This window comes from Lithobates pipiens, unplaced genomic scaffold, assembly GCF_037356315.1.
Source record: "Lithobates pipiens isolate NorthernLeopardFrog02 unplaced genomic scaffold, aLitPip1_a1.2 Scaffold_23, whole genome shotgun sequence".
Lineage (NCBI taxonomy): Eukaryota > Metazoa > Chordata > Amphibia > Anura > Ranidae > Lithobates > Lithobates pipiens.
The window spans coordinates 63,777,243-63,802,046 of NW_027507785.1; the positions used below are offsets into that span (position 1 = coordinate 63,777,243).

Consider the following 24,804-nt stretch of genomic DNA (forward strand, 5'->3'; position numbering starts at 1 on the left):
CTTTGGGAGCATTATGATAAATACTCACCTTGGGGCTGTGTATTGTGGTGTATGGTCCACTACATCAGCATCACAGGGCTGTACCAAGATACAGTCTACCACCACAGGAGGGGGAGTGTCATTTTCCCGGGGGGGGGGGGGGGGGGGAGCAGAAGATCTGGTTAAAGTTTAGAAAATCTCCCCTAAAAAAAATGAGCAGTTAATTCATGCAGTGTAGGGCTCTGAAGAAGCCCCGTCCATGGTGTAACCATAGGCGTGCACAGGGGGTGTGCCTGGTGCAGACTCCCCCTGCTAATTTTTCACCAAAGCCCCCCCAACAGGGCTCCTAAAAAAAAAAATAGTAAAAAATAATAATAATAAAACTAAAAAAACTACTGACACCATCCACTGCTCTACTAACACCATTCATGTTTTAATACATTTGGGGTGCACACCCGAACGCAATAGGCTGCGCACACCTATGGGCGTAATGTGTAAATCTGAAGACAAAAATCTGAATAAAATCTGATAATGTGTATGGGGCTTAAGAGCTTTCTGATGTGTCTCTGGGACAGGAAATGAAGGGAGACAGAAAAATAAAAACCTAACAGGGGTTTTAATCCTTCGCTACTCCTTCCATAAATTTAAAGAGGAGCTCCGGTCTGTAAAAGAAAAAGAAAAAAAAATTTAAGTCAGCATCTACAAATACTGTAGCTGCTGACTTTTTAATATAAGGACACTTACCTGTCCTGGAATACTTCGGTAAGGGAAAGCAGGCTTCACAGCCAGTTTTCTACTGCGCGAGTGTCGCTGCGCTTTCTGAATGGCCCCGCCATCTTCTGTGACCTGTGTGTATCCCAGAAGGCAGCGAGGGGAAGGAGGAGGGGCCGGAAATGTCGCAGATCACCGATCGGCGATCTTACCCAGAAGTGGGAGTGGGTACCTGTCAAAACTGTATAGATGTGAACGACACCCATAAGCAATAAGGTTAAATGTTTTGCAGTGCATTTCTGTGGGACTGCAAACGCACTAAAGCCAGGTACACACGGGTCGAATGTCGGGAGACATTTAATGGTAAAAGAAAGAAACGTCAGACATTCAGCCATGTGTTGGTTTCTCCGGCTTTTTGCGGGCGGATGTGCATGCTGGAAAACCAGCAGCCGACAGACTCCCGATCAGTGCTCTCAGCCAATGGCAGAGTGTTCTGGTGGGGGGGGGGGGCGTCCTGTCAGAACACAACAGCTCAGCGGGGGAGATTGCTATACTAACTTTGCATAGTGAGTACAGCGGCTCCGACCGGAGCTGACAGTTTTTTTTTCATTCAACCTACTGGGTTGAACAGAAAAAAAAGCACATAGTGTGTCCCAGGCTTAAGAAACATATATGCCGCCTACAAACGATCGGACATTCCGACAACAAAACCATGGATTTTTTTCCTTCAGATGTTGGCTCAAACTTGTCTTGCATACACGCGGTCGCATAAATGTTGTCAGAAATGCCAAACGTCAAGAACGCGGTGACGTACAAGACATACGACGAGCCGAGAAAAATGAAGTTCAATAGCCAGTGCGGCTCTTCTGCTTGATTCCGGAATTTTGTGCGTCGGAACTGTGTACACGATCGGAATTTACCACAACGGATTTTGTTGTTGGAAAATTTGAGAACCAGCTTTCAAATTTTCCGACAAAAAATGTCCGATGGAGGCTACACACGGTCGGAATTTCCGACAACAAGCTCACGTTGAACATTAGCTACCAGAAATTCCGGCTCTGTGTACGCGGCAAAAGGGCTACATGCAGTCCAGTGTGTTTTTTTTCTGCATCAAAAACGCATGGAAAGTAGGTTATATGGTTTCCAATGACATAGTTCACACACCAGTGCAGTCAGATCCAGGTAAAAAAAAAGTAGAACATGCTGCATTTTTTTCTGCACTGGACTGTACTGGAACATGGTGAAACGCATCAAGAACGTCCTGGAATGCATCAAAAATGCACTGGGACCCCGGTACAAGGAAAAGAAAGCATCTGGAAACAAAAAACGTATTAAAGCACAATGGAACGCATCAAAAACTCGCATGCAAAAATGCATCTGGAACGGATCTGGAGTGCAGTGGAAAAAAAAAAAGGAAAAAAGCATCTGGAATGCATCTGGAAACGCACAAAAAATGCATTAAAACACACTGGAACGCATTAAAAACGCATCTGGAACGGATCTGGAGCGCGTTTTTGTGCTGTGAACCAGCCCATAGATGTAAGGGTCAGTTCACACCACATGCAGTCCGTTGTGTTATTTTTCTGCATCAAAAACGCATGGAAAGTAGGTTATATGGTTTCTAATGGCACAGTTCACAACAGTGCGGTCAGTTCCGGGGCGTTCCAGTTCCAGAAAGAAAAAGTAGAACATGCTGCATTTTTCCTGCATTGGACTGTACTGGAATGCGGTAAAAGGCATCAAAAACGAACAGGAATGCACTGGAACGGATCAAAAATGCACCGGACCCCAGTAAAAAAAAGAAAAGAAAAATAAGAAAAGAAAAAGAAAAGAAAAATAAGAAAAAAAAAAGAAAAGAAAAATAAGAAAAAAAAAAAAGCACGTGGAATGCATCCAGAAACACATAATAAAACACACCAAAGTGCACTGGAACGCATCAAAAATGCACGGACCCCAGTACATTGAAAAAAACAAAAGGGGAAAATAGAAGAAAAAAACGCATCTGAAAACGCATAAAAAATGCTCTTGAAAGTATAAAAAACGCATTAAAACCGCGCATGCAGAAAGGCACCCAGAACGGATTTGGAGTGCGTTTTTGTGGCGTGAACATTAATCTAGTCGCGATCCTTTCCAGCGATTTTGATGTCAAGCCAAAAAGCTAATGAATGGTAATCGCTGAATGACAGACCCCCATAGGAAATCATTATGACTTTCCTAGCGATAAATCGCTGGAACAGAAATGAGGGGGATGGGGGTATAAAAATATCCTGTGTGTCATCCACCACACTCTGCAGATCCTCTTTGTTTAGATCCATCGGTCATTGTATGACGTCTGATTGTCAATATTTACACTTCCAGACGAGATCAGTAAACAATGTAAACTTTACAGAGGATACAATGTTTCAGAAGTTTTCTGAAAGGCATAAAAAGAAGAGGCTGGATTGTTCCATGCTGCAATCAGGCATGGGGGAGATCAGCCAGCAGGGGGGCCCCTCTACAATAACCTCACTAGCTGGATCTTACCTATTGCTGTGGAATGGGCTGAAGACCTATGAGTCTTGGTGGAAGGGGGGATGAATTGGGTGTTGCTGAGTGACGTTGGAGGCTTGTCCTCCCCTCTCAGGAGGAAGGGGGTTGGTACAGTCCTGTGTGGGTCCCCTGGCTGTGCAGGGAGAAGCTGATAGTGAGTTGGCTGGGCTCTCAGCACACACTCCATGGGCAATGATCACCCAGGGCTGGCCCCCTGCACAGCATGAGGAAGAACAAAGTCATGGTGCTGGCTACTTGCCTGGGCTCCTTCATCCTGGTCATCTTCTACTTCCAGAGCAGCCTCAGCTCAGGTAAGTGGCTCTACACACTTTACTTACCTCTTGAGGGCTAATGGAGGGACCCTGGATGGGGCTTTGTATATAGTAGAGCCTACACATTGCAAGGTCTGTGCCCCCCCCCATGGTAGATCCTATACATTGCAAGTTCTGTGACCCCCCCCCCCATATCGTAGAGCCTATACATTGCAGGGTCTATGCCCCCCCATGGTAGATCCTATCCATTGCAAGGTCTGTGACCCCCCCCCCCCCCATATCGTAGAGCCTATACATTGCAGGGTCTATGCCCCCCCCCCATGGTAGATCCTATACATTGCAAGGTCTGTGCCCCCCCCCATGGTAGATCCTATACATTGCAAGGTCTGTGCCCCCCCCCCCCATGGTAGATCCTATACATTGCAAGGTCTGTGCCCCCCCCATGGTAGATCCTATACATTGCAAGGTCTGTGCCCCCCCCCCATGGTAGATCCTATACATTGCAAGGTCTGTGCCCCCCCATGGTAGATCCTATACATTGCAAGGTCTGTGCCCCCCCCCCCATGGTAGATCCTATACATTGCAAGGTCTGTGCCCCCCCCCCCCAGGGTAGATCCTATACATTGCAAGGTCCGTGCCCCCCCATGGTAGATCCTATATATTGCAAGGTCTGTGACCCCCCCCCCCCCCCCGGGTAGATCCTATACATTGCAAGGTCTGTGACCCCCCCCCCCCCCGGGTAGATCCTATACATTGCAAGGTCTGTGACCCCCCCCCCCCCCGGGTAGATCCTATACATTGCAAGGTCTGTGCCCCCCCCACCCATGGTAGATGGAGGGACCCTGGATGGAGCTTTATGTATGGTGGATCTTATATATTGCAAGCTCTGTGCCCCCCCACAAATGGTGGATCCTATACATTGCAGGGTCTGTGCCCCTCCAATGGTGGATTCTATACATTGCAAGGTCTGGTCTGTGCCCCCCCCCCCCCCAATGGTGGATCCTATACATTGCGTGCCCCCCCCCCCATCATTGTACACATTGCAAGGTCTGCACCCCCCCCCCCCCCCCAGATCATACACATTGGAAGGTCTGTGCCCCCCCCCCCCCCCCCCATCATAGATTGTACAAATTGCAAGGTCTGTGCCTCCTCCTCCCCATCGTAGATCCTATACAAGGCAAGGTCTGTGCCCCCCTCATAGGCCCTACATATTGCAGGGACTGTGCTACCCCCCCCCCCCCCAATCAAAGATCCTACACATTACAAGGTCTGTGCCCCCCCCCCCCAATCAAAGATCCTACACATTGCGAAGTCTGTGCTCCTATTCATTGCATGTTAGAAACTCAATACATTCTCGTTAAACTTTCCCTTCACTGTGCATAACCGGGCAGGACACAAAGTAACTCATTGATTGTCTGCTGGCTGTACACAGCGACTTTAATCGATCCTTTTCTATGGTGGCCATGACTTGGTTTAGAGCGGATTTGATTAAGTGAGTCGGACATGGCAGCAAAATATTGATTGTTTTCTGCCGATTGACAACAATGAGATACTTTGTTCATGAATACAACTGTATTTCAACCAAATTGTAACATTATTAGAGGTGTGATTGACAACTTACATCTGCAAATGACAATTGTATCCTAACCATCGAACAAAATCCACTTCTCCGTATGTGATTGCCGGCTATTGATCGGCTTGTTCCTGTCTGGAGTGAAAGAAAATGATGTCCGCCCTGTGATCATGTGTTATCACATATAGGTGTGAATTGGCGGGGGGGGGGGGGTTGGGGGTTGGTGCTTAGAAGCACCAATCTACATAAGTAATGACGTATATACTGGCCAATAACCGATCGATCTCCTGATGAACTGACCAAAACTCACTATGTGGGTGGCCCTGTCTGCACCACTTCACCTGACAACCTTCAACTGCAAAAAAACCGAAGGAGTCGGGTGAAAAATTGTCATCCAAACAGCATCTGCATTCAATCAGATGCAACCGCTGCTTGGGCTGGAGACTCATCCATCCACAATGTATAGTGTAGATGGAGGAATCTGTTCGATATTTTATTTATTTTCAGCCTGCAAAATCTACGCTATATTACCAAAAGTATTGGGACACATGCCTTTACACACACATGAACTTTAATGGCATCCCAGTCTTAGTCTGTAGGGTTCAATATTGAGTTGGCCCACCCTTTGCAGCTATAACAGCTTCAACTCTTCTGGAAAGGCCGTCCACAAGGTTTAGGAGTGTGTCTATGGGAATGTTTGACCATTCTTCCAGAAGTGCATTTGTGAGGCCAGGCACTGATGTTGAACGAGAAGGCCTGGTTCACAGTCTCTGCTCTAATTTTCCTCAAAGCTGTTCTATTGGGTTGGGGTCAGGACTCTGTGCAGGCCAGACAAGTTCCTCCACTCCAAACTTGCTCATCTATGTCTTTATGCACCTTGCTTTGTGCACTGGTCCAAATCATTTGGTGGAGGGGGGATTATGGTGTGGGGGTTCAGTGAAGGGAACGCTTAAGGCGTCAGCATATCAAGACATTTTGGACAATTTCAAGCAATAAAATCCGCTAAAACCGTGGTAAAAAAAAATGCTGGCTCTGTGGCTATATTTGGTATATGTAATGCATATTTATAGCTGTGTATAAGGGGGGCACTTTTTTTTTTTTTTTTTTTTGTGTGTGGTGTTTTTGCTTTTTTATTTTTCCTTACCACCTGCAGACATCACCCCACTACCGTTTTTTAAAGAGTTTTCTTATAACAACCGAGGTGGCTAAGCAGCCGCCTTCCGTGGCTCGCCCAAGTGACCAGCCGCCATGTCCGCTGGCTGGCCAGAGACCCGAACGATACCTGGATTGGCTTTGATTGCGTCTCGGATCTAGTAACCCAAAAGCGATGTCATTACATCGTTTCCGGTTTACTGAAGGCTTAAAGAGGAAGTAAACCCTGATGGGTTTACTTCCTCTTTCATTCCCTGCAAAGGCAAAGCATAATGGACTACTATGCATCGCATACTACCCCATTATGTGTCACTTACCTGACACAGGAGCCAGCGAAGTCGCCGCTGTCCCCTGTAGTCCGGAGCATCCATCTTGCTGGTGGCGTCTCGCAGCTCCGCCGCTGTCATTCGGCGAAGCCGCGATGATGTCACTCCCGCGCATGCGCACAGGAGTCGACACGCGCGGCAGCTCCATTTTTGGAAATGCCGCGCTCAGTGCGCCTGCGCGCCGCTGTCTACGGCGCATGCGCCGTAGACAGCGGTGCCCGTTTTCGGGGAAATATCTCCTAAACCATATAGGTTTAGGAGATATTGCTTGGACCTACAGGTAAGCCTTAATCTAAGCTTACCTGTAGGTCAAAGTGGTTTGTAAGGGTTTACAACCACTTTAAAGGCACCAAAAAAAAACAAAAAACGGTAGCATTCAAAACAGCCAAACTTTGGCGTTTTTGAATGCTTTTAAGTGCAAAGGAGAGATTTGGGGTCTTACAGACCCCAGATCTCTCCATAAAGAGTACCTGTCATTGCCTATGACTGTCACAAGGGATGTTTACATTCCTTGTGCCAGCATTAAATGTGATCAGAATAAAAAAAAAAAAAAAAAAAAATAATAATAATATTATAATAATAAAAAGAATAAAAGTAAAGAAGCAGAAGCGAGCGTGTATGTAAATCACGCTCACAAATGTAAACCGTTTTCAAACCAAACATGTGAGGTATCGCCACGATCGTTTGAGTGAGAGCAATACATCTAGCACTAGACCTCCCCTGTTACTCTAAACTGTTAACCATTTAAAAAATGTATAAGGTGTCACCTATGGAGATTTTTAAGTACTGTAGTTTGTTGCCATTCCACGAGCATGTGCAATTGTAAGGCATGACATTTTGGGTATCTTTCATGTGCACAATTTTGTACATCTTTCATGTACAAAATAAAATCAGGCTAACTTTACTGTGGTGTGTGGGTTTTTTTTTTTTTTGTTTTTTATTATTATTATTATTATTCTTCATATAAGTGTGTATTTCTTCGGGGGGGGGGGGGGATTGCATTTGAAAGGCCGCTGCACAAATACAGTGTGACATAAAATATTGCAATGATCACCATTTTAATTTCTATGGTCTCTGCTTAAAAAAAAAAAGAAAATGTATAATGTTTGGGGGTCCTAAGTAATTTTCTAGCAAAAAATACTGATTTTAACTTGTAAGCAAGAAGTGTCAGAAAAAGGCTTAGGCATTAATGCAGTGATGGTGAACCTTGGTATGCCAGATGTTTTGTAACTACATTTCCCATGATGCTCAACTACACTGCAGAGTGCATGAGCAACATGGGAAATGTAGTTACAAAACATCTGGGGTGCCAAGGATCCCCATCACTGCATTAAGTGGTTACTTTTTTCTTTTATTTTTTTCCAACTTCATTACTATCACATCAGATGCCAAGTCAAACAAGTGTGAAAAGGGGCCTTAGGGACTTCTGTAGCGTCAGTAGGAACGGTTCTCATAGAAATACATTCAATTTCACATGTCCTGCAACCTGGGGTCTCACAGGTCAGATGCCAAGTCAAACAAGTGTGAAAAAGGAGCCTTAGGGGGTGCGATACTCCCATGATCTCTCGGGGGGGGGGGGGGGATGAGTGGTGTAGTGTGTTTTCTCTAAACCCCCCCCCCCCCCTCCGGAGAGATCATGGGAGTATCGCACCCCCTAAGGCTCCTTTTTCACACTTGTTTGACTTGGCATCTGACCTGTGAGACCCCAGGTTGCAGGACATGTGAAATTGAATGTATTTCTATGAGAACCGTTCCTACTGACGCTACAGAAGTCGCTGCGACTTCAGAAAAGGTTCCTTCACTACTTTGGTCCAGAGAATGTAAAATCAGATCAAAGTTGCACCAAAAGTTGTATCAAAATCATGCTTCAAAGTCGCAGTGGAAATCATGCAAATTTGGAGATGCACTAATGTAAGGACTTATGCCGCGTACACGCGATCGGATTCTCGTCGGAAAAAGCTATGATAGTTTTTCCAACGGAATTCGGTTCAAGCTGTTTTGCCTACACACGGTCACATCAAATTCCGCGGTGACGTATGACGCGACTAGAAAAAGGAAGTTCAATAGCTTCTTTCTCATAGTTGAATCTGAGCATGCGTGATTTTTTGGCGTGTCGGAATTGCATACACACGATCGGAATTACCGATAGAAAGTTTTTCCATTGGGAAACTTGAGAGCATGCTATAAATTTTTGGCTGGCAGGAATTCAGACAGCTAAATTCCGATGGAGCATACACACGGTCACATTTTCCAAAGAAAAGCTCTCATTGGTCTTTTTCTGTCTGGAATTAAGAAACCTAATGTCTCCTTTGAAGCTGAGAACAAGAACAGATCATTCCACAGGGACCAGGCAATGATGGCTCTGAACCTGGAAGTGGTCACATATTGTCACTTTTGGGGGTCAATCTAGCTAGGGCAGAGCAGTGATGTCTGCTGGCATCCTTCTGCTTTCTCTGCTCACACCCACCATAGACATCCAGAGAGGACAGGTGAGCCTAGGATACATAGCAGGGGGGTGGCATGTTACTACTCACACATTATACATTTTATTACACGAACGGCCAAATGGGCACTTACTATGATAAAAGAAAATGAATGGCAAATTCTGTAAAATAACCTTGTGGGGTGTTGCAATGCTTAGAGAGTGACTGGACACCGTAAGACTGGAAGTGATGTAAGAGGCGTCTGTAACGCTGATTATTTTACAGATTTGCCATTCGTTTTCTTTTATCGTTGTAAGTGCCCATTTAGCTGTTCGTTTAATAAAATTTATAGTGTGTGTTAAACTTATCATGCTATGGGAATTTATCCTTTTATTCCCCACATATGCCTGGTGTATATGAATATCGGAATCGCGCTGACCCATTAAAAGCACACATTAGAGGCACAAGACTGGAGGACTATCCCTAATGAACAGGGACCCTGGAAGACTCCACAACCATACTAAGTTTATTAAGCCGGTGTCCAATCATATACAGTCCCCCCCCATGGTGTCCACAGCACACACAGATTCCGAAAATGGCTGAGGATGAGTCCAGGTTCTATCCCCACCATCCAAGTGGACATAGAGCAGGAATATAAAAGAGCCGAGTGCAAAGCGTGGCGAGCGGCCCTCTAATTTTCCCAACCCTATGTCCGCTTGGATGGTGGGGCTACCACCTCCACTCACGGCGCAGGCGCCATTCATCTTCAGAGATTTTCCGAAGCTTCTTCTGCCCTGTACTGCGCATGCGCAATACGAGGCGGACACTATCTGCCAGAACACCGGTTATCATCTGAATAGAGGTGAGAGCATTAAGTGACACACACAAAGATTTCACACTGTAGAACACTATTGAAGACTTTGCACTTTTTACCCCATTCTGGTTTTATCAGCTACATTGTATGGACTATTGGGTCAATATAAGCAGTTCATCATTTATTGTGTGGTGTGAATAGTGCACGATTATAATTTATATAGTCAATTATATTGGCCATCAAGTGTGTGTGTGTTGTTTTCAGTGGTTTATAGAATCCAGCACAGAACTGCTTTTTTTTGCACAGGATTGATTGTACTGAAATGAATTTTGCACGCGTTTTCTTTTTGCACAGAATGTATTTTTTGTTTGCAGAGTATTGTTCTATGTATATGTGATTTTACATATTAACATAAGTAGCACCATTTTACTTTTACTTGTACATATACTCCCCTTTTCACACTGTAGTCTATTTTAGTGGCATTTGCTCATCTATTTAAAATTTTAGCCCATCATAGTTGCGCAGATCAATTTATATTTATCACTTTAGTGCATTGTATACACTATAGATTGAGCAGCAATTACCTATCCATATTCTATTTACACACCCAGCGTGAGGGACATTCATTATTTATTTTTACGTGAATAAAAGCTGATCATTATAAGCACCCTTGACAGTATTAAATAGTTTGCCTCATCTCTGTAACTGCAAGACAGCTTGTTCTGTTGAAAAAGAGGCTTGGGCTCCATTCAGACTTGTACAACTCCAAAAAGTTGCGCCGATTTTGGAGTACAACTTTTGACGCAACTTTGGATGGGTGCAACTTGGATATGACTTTGGCTTTGACCAGTGATAATGGACAACTGTTGTACACAAGTTGCATTGTATAACATTCAGGTACGACTTTCATGCGACGTTTGAGGGTTAACATTGGGGTCTATGGCCCTCAAGTTGCAGGAAAGTTGGACAAAAGTAGTGCATGATTTACCCCGAAGTCGCTGCAACTTTAAGTCGCACGTATATGAATGGTTATCATTGGAAAACTTGGACATCAAAGTTGCAGGACAAGTGTGAATGGAGCCTTACTGGCAGGATCCTTGGATGGGAAAGCAAATGCAGCCATCTAATGATGGGTGAGCTCCAATGTAATGATTTCTTTTGGGTTTATTACTGCTTTATATGGTTTTTTGTGTGTGTGTGTGTATTTTTATATAGTTACCTAGGTCCAGCTTGGAGCAGTATAACTAACTAAGTATATACCAAAGCTGTGGGATCTTCTAGAAACTGGAAATCTCTGTATACACACCTCGACTCACGTGATCTCCACTAACTTCCTGGTCCAATGCTGAGCGGATGCCCTGCTGCATTGTGAACACGGGAGATCGGCTGCTGGGCACCGGTGCCATTCAAAGACTACTTTGCACTTTCTGAATGAATGCAAGGCATTCTCTTGTTGGACAAAGTGGAGAGGTGGGGTGGCGACATCACGTTCTCCACCTCATTCAATCAGAGAATGCTTTGCATTCATTCAGAACGTGCAAAGTAGTCTTTGAATGGCACCGGTGCCCAGCAGCCGACCCTCTGTGTTCACAATGCAGCAGGACAGCCACTTGACACGGAAGCCAGTGGAGATCACTGGAGTATACAGTGATTTTTCAGCCTCCTAGATCTGGGGTCTCCAATCTTCATAAACAAAGGACCAATTTACTGTTCTTCAGGCTTTGGGGTGGGCCAGACTGGTCAGTGGAAGCAAGCCCCAGCCCCCATGTCCCATCGTTGGTGTCAGTTGGAGTAGTGTCCAAAGGGCCAGATAAGGGTAAACAAAGGACCACATTTTGGAGACCACTGCTCTAGAACAATGGTCTCCAAACTGTATGTGGCCCTTTGGACACAGTTCCTTTTATTGGATGCTGTCCTTGTAGTACAGTACTGTTCTGATCTTTCCTCATAAGGTGGCCTGGAGTTTTGTCTAAGCTGAAGAAAAGTCCTTCAACTTCATAAACACCGGCAGTGGTAGTCCAGATGCGGAAAATCAAAACTTGTAAAGCAGAAGTTATACAACCCCCCCCCCCCCTCCCCCACTTCCTAAAACAAAATAATGGAAAAAAAAAAAGTTTCCCATGGGTGTTTTTTGCTCTTTCTGATGACGTTATGGGTCCTTCTTCCTCGTCTCCAGCTGCAGTGCTATAATACTCTGAGCCCTGGCTGTGTGATGACACGGCCCCCTGTGACAGCCTTGACTAAGAGGATGTGGGTTGATTGACGTTGGCCATCAATTTAGAGGTCAGAGGAGACAACTCTGGATTGAAGATGAGAATTGCACTAAATTCTGCTTTTTATTATTTTTATTTTTTTTTTTATTAACCACTTGCTTACTAGGCACTTATACCCCCCTCCTGTCCAGACCAATTTTCAGCTTTCAGCGCTGTCACAGTTTGAATGACAATTGTGTGGTCATACAACACTGTACCCAAATGAAATTTTTATCACCCCCCCCCCCCCCCCCCACAAATAGAGCTTTTGTTTGGTGGTATTTGATCCCCTTTTTTGAATGTTTGTTTTTACAAAAAAAAAAAAAAAAGACCGAATTTAAAAAAAATAAAAAAAAATAAAGAGAATTTTATATTTTGTTATAAAATTTTGCAAAACGGTAATTTTTCTCCTTCGTTGATGTACGCTGATGAGGCGGCACTGAAGGGCATTGATAGGTGGCATTGGTGGGCACTGAGAAGTGGCACTGATGGGTGGTAGTGATGGGCACTGATAGGTTAAACTGAAAGGCAGCACTGCTAGGTGGCACTGATTGGCACGACTTGTGGGCATTGATAGGTGGCATAGGATGCATTAAGGTGAAAAAACACGAGGGTTTACAACCCCCTTTTAAGCTGATGTATCATGTATGCTGGGCTTTACTGCTCCTCAAACGCTTCCAGTGATGTCAATTAAAATGCACTGCAAGCGCCATAATCTCCCCTATGGCGTTTATGCAGTCCGTGTGCGTTTCCATGAAGTGCCATTTGGCAACACTTCACACTTTTGCACTATTTTAGAAAACGTTCCTCACCATAGTACCACGCAATCGGGTGCTAACAAACTTGAGGCGTTTTCAATCTGCTGCCGGGGGCCAATACATTGTTAATGGCATTGCAAGCACCAGATCACATGGTACTGGGGTACTATGGCAAGGGCAGTGTATTTTGAATGAAGTGCAGAAAAGCTAAGTGACATTTATTTAATACTTGGTACAAAATCGTTTGTTGGTAATGATGGCTTCAAGACTCCTCCTGTATGGAGAAACAAGTCGCATGTGTTGCTCAGGTGTGATTTTTTTTTTTTTTTTTTTTTTTTTTTTTTTTATTAGCCCATTCTTCCACACAAACAGTCTTCAAATCTTGACAGTTCGATGGACCTCTTCTATGAACTCTGACCTTTTTAGTTCTTTCAATGGCTGGGCCATTGTAGCTGCTTTATTTTCTTTCTTTTTTTTCTTTTTTTTCTTCTTTTTTTCTTTTTTTTCTTTCCTTCCGAGTTTCCTTGGCTTTGTGTCTGGGATCATTGTCATGCTGAAATGTCCTCCCTCATTTCATCTTCATCATCCTGGTAGATGGCAGCAGGTTTTTATCAAGAACGCCTTGGTACATTTTTCCATTCATCCTTCCATCAATGATATGAAGTTTGCCAGTACCATATGCTGAAAAACAGCCCCACACCATGATGTTCCCACCTCCAAACCTCACTGTTGGTATGGGGGGTGTTTTTGAGGTGATCTGCCATGTGACCTCCAAACATGGTGTGTATTATGGCATCCAAAGAGATCAGTTTTGGTCTCATCTTATTAGACTATATTCTCCAAGTATTTTTTTACAGGCTTGTCTAAGTGTTGTGCAGCAAACTCTCTAAAGCAGAGTTCCACCTAAAAGTGGAACTTCCTCCGCTCATTTGTCTCGCCCCCCCCCTGCTTCATTTTGGCACCTTTTAGGGGAAGGGGGGAACAGATACCTGTCCCCACTTCCGGAAGCCCCTGCCTGGGCGCATTATGTCAGCACTCGGCTCCCTCCTCCCTCTGCCACCAGACCAGTAGGAGAGTGCAGTGGGTGCCTCATGCATGCGCAGTAGGGACCCCGGGTGAAGCCGTAATGCTTCACTACCGAGTTCCCTTACTGGCAATGGCAGCAGCAGCACCCGTCAGCTAATGGAAACACCAGCTGCGGTGCCAACATTTCTGGACTCCAGGACAGGTACGTTTTCCTAATATTAAAAGTCAGCTGCTGCTGTATCTGTAGCTGCTGGCTTTTAATTTTTGCAGTGATGTGCGGACCTTCACTTTTAAAGGAGCTTCAACATGCTTTTTCTATAGCAATGGGAGTCTTGTGTGGTGAGCGTGCATACAGGCCATGGAGGGTGAGTGCATTACTTATTGTTTTCTTTGAAACAATTGTACCTTCTAATTCCAGGTCTTTCTAAAGGTCTCCTCAAGTGGTCCCCTTGGCTCTTGGACAACCCTTCTGATAATTCTTCTCACTCCTCTGTCCAAAATCTTGCAAGGAGCACCTGGTCATGGTCAGATTATGTTGAAATGTTCTTTCCACTTCCGGATTATGGCCCCAACAGTGCTCACTGGAACATTCAGAAGTTTAGAAACCCTTCTGTAACCAATGTCATTGGTAGGTTGTGAAGGTCTTAGCCCTTGTACACACGGTCAGAGAATCCGTCGGAATGTGTCCTATCGGACCGTGTTGTCGGATAATTCGACTGTTTGTGGTATGCATCGGACTGATTCCGTCGGACCCAATTTTCCAACTTGTTGGAAATATTTTCTGACCAACTGGTTCGATCGGACATACTCCGATCATGTGTAGAGAATTTTGATCGGACCAAGTGCCACGCATGCTCAGATCAAATTCCTACATCAAAGCTATTGGCTACTAGCCTGAATGTAGTCCCATCGTAACGAAATTACGTCATCACGTTCTGAATGATCGGATTTTTCGACGACTTAGTCCGACCGTGTGTATGCAACAGTTTCGGACAAGATCCGACGGATTTGGTTGTTGAAATCTCCGACCGTGTGTACAGGGGCTTAGAGAGAGCTTTTACCCATCATGAGATGTTTGTGTGACACCTTGGTAATGAGACACCTTTTTATAGGCCATCAGTTGAGACTGAACTAGCTGATATTAATTTGCACTGACAAGGGGCAGGTCTGCTTTCTAATTACTCATAGATTTCAGCTTTCCATGCCTTTTTGCACCTCCCCCTTTCTTCAATACTTTTTCACGGTGTCATTCCATTTTATTACACATAACTTCATTTCTGAACGTATTTGTTTTGGTTTCTTTGTATGTATGGATTGCATGGGTTGTTACTGACATAGGTGAACTTCATATCAATTAGACCAGCCTTTCTCAACCTTTTCAACCCAGAGGAACCCTTGAAATAGTTCTCTGGTCTCGGGGAACCTCTCCTAGAAATCTACAACTCATGATGATTAGTGTGATGGTCAGTGGGAAGAATGATCCTTATACTTGTGGTCATTGAGAAGAATTACCTCCTTACAGATAGCTAAAAAGACCAATGGTATCAGTGGGAACTTATCTGAGAGGCAGAAATTGCCCAATGCTAAAAGGACCCCTAGCAACCTCTGGAGGAACCCTGGTTGAGAATCGCTGAGTTAGCCCTTGTACACACGGTCGGAGATTCCATCGGAATGTTTCCTATCAGAGCGTTTTGTTGGATATTCCGACTGTGTGTGGTCTGCATCGGACTGTTTCCGTCGGAATATCCGTCGGACTAACTTTTCCAACTTGCCGGAAATATTTTCTGACAAAATGCTCCGATCGGACATACTCCGATCATGTGTAGTCTACTCCGACGGACAAAGTGCCACTCATGCTCAGATCAAATTCCTAGACCAAAGCTATTGGCTACTAGCCTGAACGTAATCCCGTTGTAACGAAATAACGTCATCACGTTATGTACAAACGGATTTTCCGACAATTTAGTCCGACCGTGTGTATGCAACATCACTTCCGGACCTGGTTCGGGAATAACTCCGATGGATTTGGTTGTCGGAATCTCCGACCGTGTGTACAAGGGCTTAGACATTCGTTTACCTAGAAAAATTGTGACATGATCAATACTTGTATATATTTTTTTTTATTTTATTATTTATTTTTTTTACCCGCGGTATCTAATCTTTTAATAGCTGCATGTTACCTATTTGTAAACATTTGTTTTGCACACAATGTTACTTTGTTTTGTCCCTGGAAGCGGACCGCGTCTCGTATTGTTTTAAAGCTGGAACAGAAGCCTCCATTCATTCTGCGCTCCAGACTGTTTTAATACCTCTCCTGCAAACCGCAGCAGTGCTAAAAATTGGCCGGTGAGCTGCCTTGGTTGGGATCTCCCCCTCTGGCAGTGAATAGGTTAATTGTTTAGTCTGGGGACCTGTGGCCCCTCCCAGGGTCTTCGCCAAAGTGGCAGCAAAAAAAAAAAAGTGGTCTCCCCTTTCCCCCAACAGACACAACCGCTCTGTTTCTGGGCCGCATTGTGGAATCTACAATCTGAGACCTCCAGAGAGGGGGGGTCTTATAAAAACAGTAAAAATATTTCCTAGCTGACATCACCCTTTAAATGCTCCCCCCTCCACTGATTGCTTTGGTGTAGGATCGCCATGTTTCACATAGATCCGTGAAGTCACTGAGAACCTTTTGTATCGGATTGTAGCTACATTCCCATTTGCTGCTTTTTTTTTTTTTTTTTTAACAAGACTAGGCAAAGTTCAGTTCCTATACGTGTAATAGAACGCCATGTAACGGCGCGTCACACAGGCATAGAAAAAAAAGCATTTGGATGCCTACAGTAGATTTGTACACATCTAGATGCAGCACTATATGGTGGGGGTAAAAAATGATATAATCCCCTGCAGATTTGATTTCCTGCAGATTTTGTAAGTTTGCCCACTTACATAGAAATGAAGGGTCTATAACTTTTATCATAGGTGAATTTTAAATTAATAGAGACAGAATATCAACCAAAAATCCAGAAAAAACACATAGTACAAATGTTAGAAATTGAGTTGAAGTTCAGTGAGTAAAATAAGTATTTGATCCCCAAGCAAAACATGACTTGGTACTTGGTGGAGAAACCCTTGTTGGCAATCACAGAGGTCAGACGTTTCTTGTAGTTGGTGACCAGGTTTGCAGACATCTCAGGAGGGATTTTGGTCCTCTCTTCTTTACAGATCTTCTCTAAATCCTTAAGGTTTCTTGGCTGTCTCTTGGCAACTCGTAGTTTCAGCTCCCTCCATAAATTTTCTATAGGGTTAAAGAGGAAGTAAACCCTGATGATGAGTTTACTTCCTCTTTCATTCCCTGCAAAGGCAAAGCATAATGGACTACAATGCATCGCATACTACCCCATTATGTGTCGCTTACCTGACACAGGAGCCAGCGAAGTCGCCGCTGTCCCCTGTAGTCCGCCGCATCCATCTTGTTGGTGGGCTCTCGCAGCTCCGCCGCTGTCATTCGGCGAAGCCGCGATGTCGTCACTCCCGCGCATGCGCATGGGAGCCGACACGCGCGGCAGCTCCGTCGCTGAGAATGCCGCGCTCAGTGCGCCTGCACGCCGCTGTCTACGGTGCATGCGCCGTAGACAGCGGTGCCTGTTTTCGGGCAAATGTCTCCTAAACCATATAGGTTTAGGAGATATTGCTTGGACCTACAGGTAAGCCTTAATCTAGGCTTACCTGTAGGTCAAAGTGGTTTGTAAGGGTTTACAACCACTTTAAGGTCTGGAGACTGGCTAGGCCACTCCATGACCTTAATGTGCTTCTTCTTGAGCCACTCCTGTGTTGCCTTGGCGGTATGTTTTGGGTCATTGTCATGCCGGAAGACCCATCCATGACCCATCTTCAGTGTTATGGCTGAGAGAAGAAGGTTCTCATCCAAGATTTTACAACACATGGCCCTGTCCATTTGCCCCTCAATGCAGCAAAGTCAACCTGTAACTTTAGCAGAGAAACGGCCCCAAAGTATGTTCTACCTTTGTGCTTGACTGTAGGGATGATGCTGTTAGTCAGCAGTTTTCTTCCTCCAAACATGGCAGATTGAGTTAATGCCAAAGAGCTTAATTTTGGTCTCTTCTGACCACAGAACTTTCTCAATCCTTCTCTGGATCATTCAGATGTTGATTGGCAAACTTCAGACAGGCCTGTACATGTGCCTTCTTCAGGAGGGGGACCTGCAGGATTTCAATCCATTGCAGCGTATTTGCGGAGCTATAGCCGACCTGGAATATGAGATAGGTTCTCCATGCGTTTTAATGTATGCATGCTAAGTAATGTAGAAGTGTAATGCTTCCAGGTATTGATTACCTCTCACAGAGATCACAGTACTCCCTTCACACTTTATCTGCTTTTCTCTCCAGAAGAGCGGCACCATCTTTGTTCAGGCATCATCCAGGGTCACCATCTACTTGCTGAAATGATGGTTCAGAGGTGACACCATTGTTTAAATCCTGGTGCCTGTGCAGTTCTAGAATCTGTTTACAAATGTCTTGACACAATTCAAGCCCTGCTTCAGCTTCTCACGTTACAATGTTGCAGTCTGTTTTCTGGTAGAGAGGAGACGCTGTTTGAGAACAAAGCGTCTTTGGAAAATATTTTTATTATATTGGCGAGCAAAACAGAAATTTTCCATTTACTAATCACTTTTTTTAAGAAAACTTCCATGGATCAACAAACATTTAAAATGGAAAACCCAAGGCTGCCATTTATCTGGCTGCTTGAGTCGATCGTCATCTCCATTCACTACTAGGTATCCGAGCGCGGACTGCCCTGTGAGAAACCGATGGTAAAACATCTGCTTGGTTGGATCGGAGTCCGGGGCTGTAAATGGCTGTCAATAGGGGCACAGCTGCTCATCCCATTTGACAGTTGTGTGGTTCAGTGGTTGCAGTGTCTACTTTTCACTTACCAGCACAACTGTCAAACTCTGACGAGAGGCTGTGTCCATGTAGCCGCTGCGTCCCCATACACTTGAATGGGCTGCCTGTACTCTACATCTGGCTGCTCCAGCTGATTCATGGACTATGGGCCTCAACACCCAGATGACTGAGGCCATAATCTGCTGCTTTTTATTTTGTCTTCTTTGGCTTTTGGCTCTGCCCCCCCCCCCCCCCCGAACATGGGCCTCTTCACCTAAACCTTGGCCGCATTAAGGTAAAAAAACATCCGACAATGATAGCCCCCCATTTTACTTCACCCCTCAAAAGTCCTGACATCCTCTTCGCCGCTCAGCCTGGCCGTTTAATGGTTACAGTGGATGGATTGAAAGCAGCACAGCCATTGGCTCGTGCTACTGTCTATAACATCCAATGATGCTGCGCGCAGGGGGGGGCGGGGTCGAGTGATACAGTAAACGGCTATGGCCACCGGCTGTATCACGGGAGCATGCCCAGAAGCACTCCTCATCATGCGAGGGAGCTTGCGTGAACGTGAGAAGCCCTTGCGGGGGGGGGGGAGCAGAGACAACCGCCAAAGGACCCCAGAGTACCAGGTTCGGGGCCACTTGAACAACGTGCTTCACAGTGGAGGTAAGTATAACGTGTGGGTGTTTTTTTTTTTTTTTTTTTTTTTTTTTTATATATATAATTACCTTTTTAGAACTCCTTTTAACATTTAGCTGTCAGCAGGCAACACCGCTGACAGCTGATGACTCATCCATTCTTAAGAACTCGACAGCCAGATTTCCGGCAGCTCCTTAACAACTGGCTATTCACTGGTTGCTAAGGATGCTGGCGGCCTCTACTAAATAAATATATAAATAAAAAAGAGCTTAGGAATTATCAGCATTTTTCTTGCCAAAACGCTGCTGCTCCAGGATGAACTGGCAGAGTTTGTTTTCTGCCACTAACTCTCCTGGCAAATAAACGTTGGTAAAAGCCTAGGTGTGTGTGAACACAGGATAACATGTTGGGGAGTTTAGAGGCAGTGTAAAATAAAATAAAAAAAGTCTGACGCCCAAATCGGCAGCTGTAAAAAAATGCGCCATGTGCATGAGACCTTAAAATTCAATCCCTTCCATTGCCGGTGTTCTGCCTAATAGAGTCCGGCCATCCATATGTGTCCGCTCCGTACTGCGCATGCGCAGTACGGAGCAGATGAAGCTTCGGAAAATCTCCGAAGCTGAACGGCGCCTGCGCCGTGAGTGGAGGAGGAAGCCCCACTATCCAAGCGGACATAGGGTTTAGAATTTTAGAGGGCCCCTCGCGGGCGAGCTTCGCTCGCCACGCTTCGGGCTCGGCCTCGCTCCGCTCGGCTCTTTTTTATTCTAACTCTATGTCCACTTGGATAGTGGGGATAGAACCTGGACTCACGGCGCAGGCGCCGTTCGTCCTCGGCAATTTTCGGAATCTGTGCTCCTGTGTACTGCGCATGCGCAGTACGCAGGGGACAGCATCTGATGGAGGACCCTATTTCACAAGACACCGGCGTCTACTGTGCGTTTTACAATTTTTCTACATTGCAACTCCCTGATTGGCTGTACGGCAGCCTGTGATAGGATATGCAATAGTTCTGGGATACCTGAGATCTGGTGGGAAGGGGGCCGTGTGTCTCTCTATCTATATATCTATCCTTTTGCTGCCAGGATGATGTGAAGTGGACTTTACAGTAGATTTTGTGCTCTGGGCCTGGAAAGGATTTTTCCCATTCTGTAACAATGTTGGATGAACTCTGTGAGCGCGAGACGTCTTCCAGCTGACTTTATTACTATGTTATGCTCGGCGCTGCCAAATGTCATTAATTTCCAGGAACAGCGCCAGATATTCCAATGACCGATTGCACCACAGATCAATTCCACAATTTAATCTCCATTTTCTAGGAGGTGACACTCTATCTGTCCTCATTCTGGTTTAGGTCTGGTGTGTTTGTTTTATATATATTTTTTATTTTTAATTTTTTTATTTTTTTGTTCCTGCACTAGAACTTTCACAAGCAAGATGTGTGCAGTATGTGATTATTATTATTAATAATAATAATAATAATAATAATAATAATAATAATATTTGAAAAATTTTTTGGAGTACAGCAAAGGCAAGACTACTCACAGACAACACAAAAAAAAGCACATTTCAATCCAATAAAAACAATCAATGTTTCCATAAAGTGTAATGGCCGGCTGTTGAGCTTGACAACGTCATGTACTCCAACTCCTTACACTGATTTTCATCGTAACCAGACGTCATCGGGGGCATAATTGAACCACAGAGTGTGTGTGTGTGTGTGTGTGTGTGTATGTATTTTCTTTAGTCTCCCCTCCTCCAGTGATCAGACTGCTACATTGTAACTTATTGCATGTCAAAAGGTGAGAGGCTGCAGTAGGGGCTGATCTGTGTCAGGCATTTGTGAACACAGCCAAGAACTGTACAGGCACCTGGGGTGTTTCGTTTTTGTTTTTTTGGGACATCTCTGAGCCGGCAGTAAATGGTAGCACTGGATGATGTCTGAACAAAAGATGTCTCTCTCATTCTGGAGCGAAAAGTAGATGAAGGCATTGTGCAGAGTTTTGTGACCTCCTGTTAGAGATGAGCAATACTTGGAAGGGTTACACTTATGTATTTAACATGAATAAAATATATCTCTGCTTTAGTCCAATTTAAAGCACAGATGTACTTTGTCCATTCTGTTATTTTGTTGCTTGCTTTGCTTATGAGAGCCAGATGAAGTGTGAAGGAGCCTGTGCTTTGCCACCCTCTTCCCTTCCACAGTACAATGCTGGATACCCAGGTGACGTGGGCTGGGGTCAGGCCTACTTGGAGCTGTGCCTACTTGGAGTCTACAACTGCTGGATTCTTCTGGAAGTGATCGTTACTTTGCTGTCCAACTAATCTTCTGGCTTCAGCACTTTCTTGCTTCTTCCCAGTCAGTGACTTGGGAATATTACACTTTTTGGATCGGGAGGAAAACTGAACAGCAAGTTTTTTGTAAAGGAGATCTACAGTGGCAGCCTATGCATTGTGCTCAGTCCAGGCGTCCATAAAGAATAAAATGAAAAGCTGGACCAAATCTAGTCTGCACTGCAAGACTAAGTGCTCATTCAGTCTAGGGGTGCAGGGGTAAGGTGCAATACTTCCCCCTATCCCTTGGTCTAGGTGGCTTCAACCATTCTACCCAAAGCTCTGGTCTGTGGCCGATCGCTTAGTGTAGTTGCAAACCATGCTGGGCTACTAAGCCTACCCTGTACGTGGAGGAGGCAAGCATGCAACTGCGGCTGTGAGCTTCTTTTAGAGAGTTGGCAGTGCTGGTGCTGGACCAGATGGAGGGAGCCTGCTGGAGCAAGGAAAAGGTAGGTATTACACCTTACCCCTGCACTACTAGACATTGGCAAGCCTTTTAGTCTAAAGTTGCAGGATCCAGCGCTGCTCCCTTCTACCTGAAGCGCCGGGATATGGGTGGTCCCTAGGCATTGTCACTGAGGGCCGGTTCACACAGGGGGCGACACGACTTGCCGTGCCGCGATTTGACAAGTCGCCCCCGTTCTGTACAATGGAACCGTTCTAAGAGGAGCGACTCGAGTCGCTCCGACTCAGAAAAAAGGTTCCTGTACTACTTTTGGGCGACCTCGGGGCGACTTGCATTGACTTCTATACAGAAGTCATTTGCAAGTCGCCGCTCAGGTCGCGGCGAGGCAAGTCGTGTCGCCTCGCATCGCCCCCTGTGTGAACCGGCCCTTACAATAGATAACGGAGACAATTTGCACTAAACCTCAGCAGTGTATATGAAAAAAAAAAAATGATACTAATATACAAAAATTTATATTTTTAAACAAAAAATGTGCAGCATCTTAAAACAAAAACAAAAAAACACAATATCCAGCTCTCAGAAATGTATAAAGAAAAAGAATGTGCACACAAAAATAAATATAAAATGTGATGTGAAAATTAAAAAAGATCTTATATATTGTATATTACCAACAATGTAGCAATTGGCTACTAGTAACTGAAAATATATAACTGTGATTAAAGCGGAGTTCCACTTAAAATAAATTAAATAAATAAAAAAAAGAAATACTGCATAATCGGACACTTGCCTGTCCCAGGGTCCAGTGATGCGGGGGGGGGGGGGGGGGGGGAATCGAAGCCTCGCTTGTCTCCCCTTCTGCTCTGTGGCATTGTAACTGTGGGCGCCCGGCTGTGGCTTCACAGCCAGGTGCCCACTGAACGAGCCGTCACTGGCCGCATGATCATCTGGGACCTGTGACGTGTCCCAGATTGCTTAGAGGTAGGGGGCAGAATTGATTTCCCTTCCTGCACCGAGCAAAGTGACCTCAGGAGCCCAGACGCTGAAGGAGGCAGATTACGAGGGAACCCTGGCAACAGGCATTAATGTGTGTTGTGTTTTTTTTTTTTTTTTTTTTTTTTTTTTTTACTTTGGGGTGGAACTCCACTTTAAACACTTGGTGACCATTTCTGAGCGAGAACAATCCTATGCAATATAGTCCATAGACTGCTGTGAGTTGTGGCACCTGGACACAGAAACTTCATAGGGCATCAAAGAAAAAACAATTAAACAATTTTGTTCTGTTCTTCAATAACTGAAGCAGACAGAGCCTCTTACCAGATCAGGTGGATCTCAAATTATAGAGATCATACAAGCACACACAGGAGGAGTAGATTCGGCAACACATGAGGTGATCAGCGATACCGATATCCTTCCTCCTCCTCCCGCTCAGCACTGCTGCAGTATTATTTTTCTGGATCTTCCAAGGGGAACACTCCGTGCAAGGGTATAATTTATGGAATAGAAGAGAGAGGCTTCATGGTGCAGTACTCAAAGTTTTTTAATCAAAGAAAGGTTTTTCCATCGGAATTGACATCCAACGCAAGCGGGGTCCAAAATTCAAAGCAGCTGCGGCTTCAGCCAGCCAGCCAGCTGATGCATGATGATGTCAAGACCTATGGCTCCAGCTGACGCGTTTCCCCGTAGAAGGCATCGACTGGGAAAGGAGAGGGGAACTCTTTGTACATTGTCACTTGCAATCCAGGGCTATTCACTCTGCATTGTACATGAAGGAGGCAAGCATGTGCTGGAGGAGGCAACAATGCTGAACTGGATGGAGGGAGCCTGCTGAAGCCAGGATAATGTAAGTATTAACCCTGTACCCCTAGACTTAAGTGAGCATTTAGAGAGGTGCAGGGGTAAGGTGTATTCTTTACGTGCAATGGAGAGTGATTAACCCTCCATTGTACGTGGAGGAGGTGGCACCCATGAACCAGATGGAGGGAGCCTGCTGGAATCAGGAACAAAGTAAGTATCCTACCTTATCATTGCATCCCTAGACTTGGAAAGCGAGCAGAAATTATACCCCTGTTGAACAAAACCTATATAAGGGAATAGTGGCTTGAAGGCAATATCTTCACTCCCTCAGTGAGAGATCGGTACTGATCATTCACTGTGTTCGTTTAGGGTTTTGTGTTTGTCCAGGGTGGTGAGCCCCTCTGCTCGCCATCCTGCAGCTGCCCGCAGGAGAGGAGAGAAAACTGCAGCATAAAGGGGCAAGGGGGTCCCAGGCTGCAAGGGGAAAGGGGGGTACAGATACCAGACTTGATCCTCCTGCAGTGCAGCCAAAGGATAAAAAGTAGAAGTCAGCAGCACTGCACAAGTGTCAGCCGTAAGGCAGCAGTGCTGGGACTTCTGCTTGGCCGTGGCCCCCCCTCTTGAACTGATGAGGCCCGGGTAGGGTTGGCACTTTTTTTTTTCCCTTTCCCTTTTCCTTCCCAAACACTTTTGCGGCACAGGACATGAAACCTGGACACATTATACAGACCGGGTTGTGGTTCCCCAAGTAACCAAGATAGTCATACACAAATCTGTTGCAGCTGCAGGCGGCTGTTTTAGGGCAGATTTTGCATCACTGAAGTGTGGGGCGATAACAAGAGCAACTTGGCCACACCCACTGGCATGCTCTGTGTGCTACATTACTACTCCCACACTTCAGTGATGCAAAATCTGCCCTAAAACAGC

At 45.2% G+C, this 24,804-nt stretch overlaps 1 protein-coding gene across 1 annotated transcript in view; it reads left to right on the plus strand.

Moving 5' to 3' along the window:
- Positions 1-3,313: 3,313 nt before the first annotated feature.
- CHST13 (carbohydrate sulfotransferase 13) overlaps positions 3,314-24,804 on the plus strand; it is a 51,834-nt gene continuing 30,343 nt past the window's right edge. Inside the window, exon 1 of the mRNA XM_077451744.1 lies at positions 3,314-3,530. Within this exon, the coding sequence (XP_077307870.1) occupies positions 3,443-3,530 (88 nt within the window). The 5' untranslated portion in view covers positions 3,314-3,442. The remainder of the gene's footprint in view (positions 3,531-24,804) is intronic.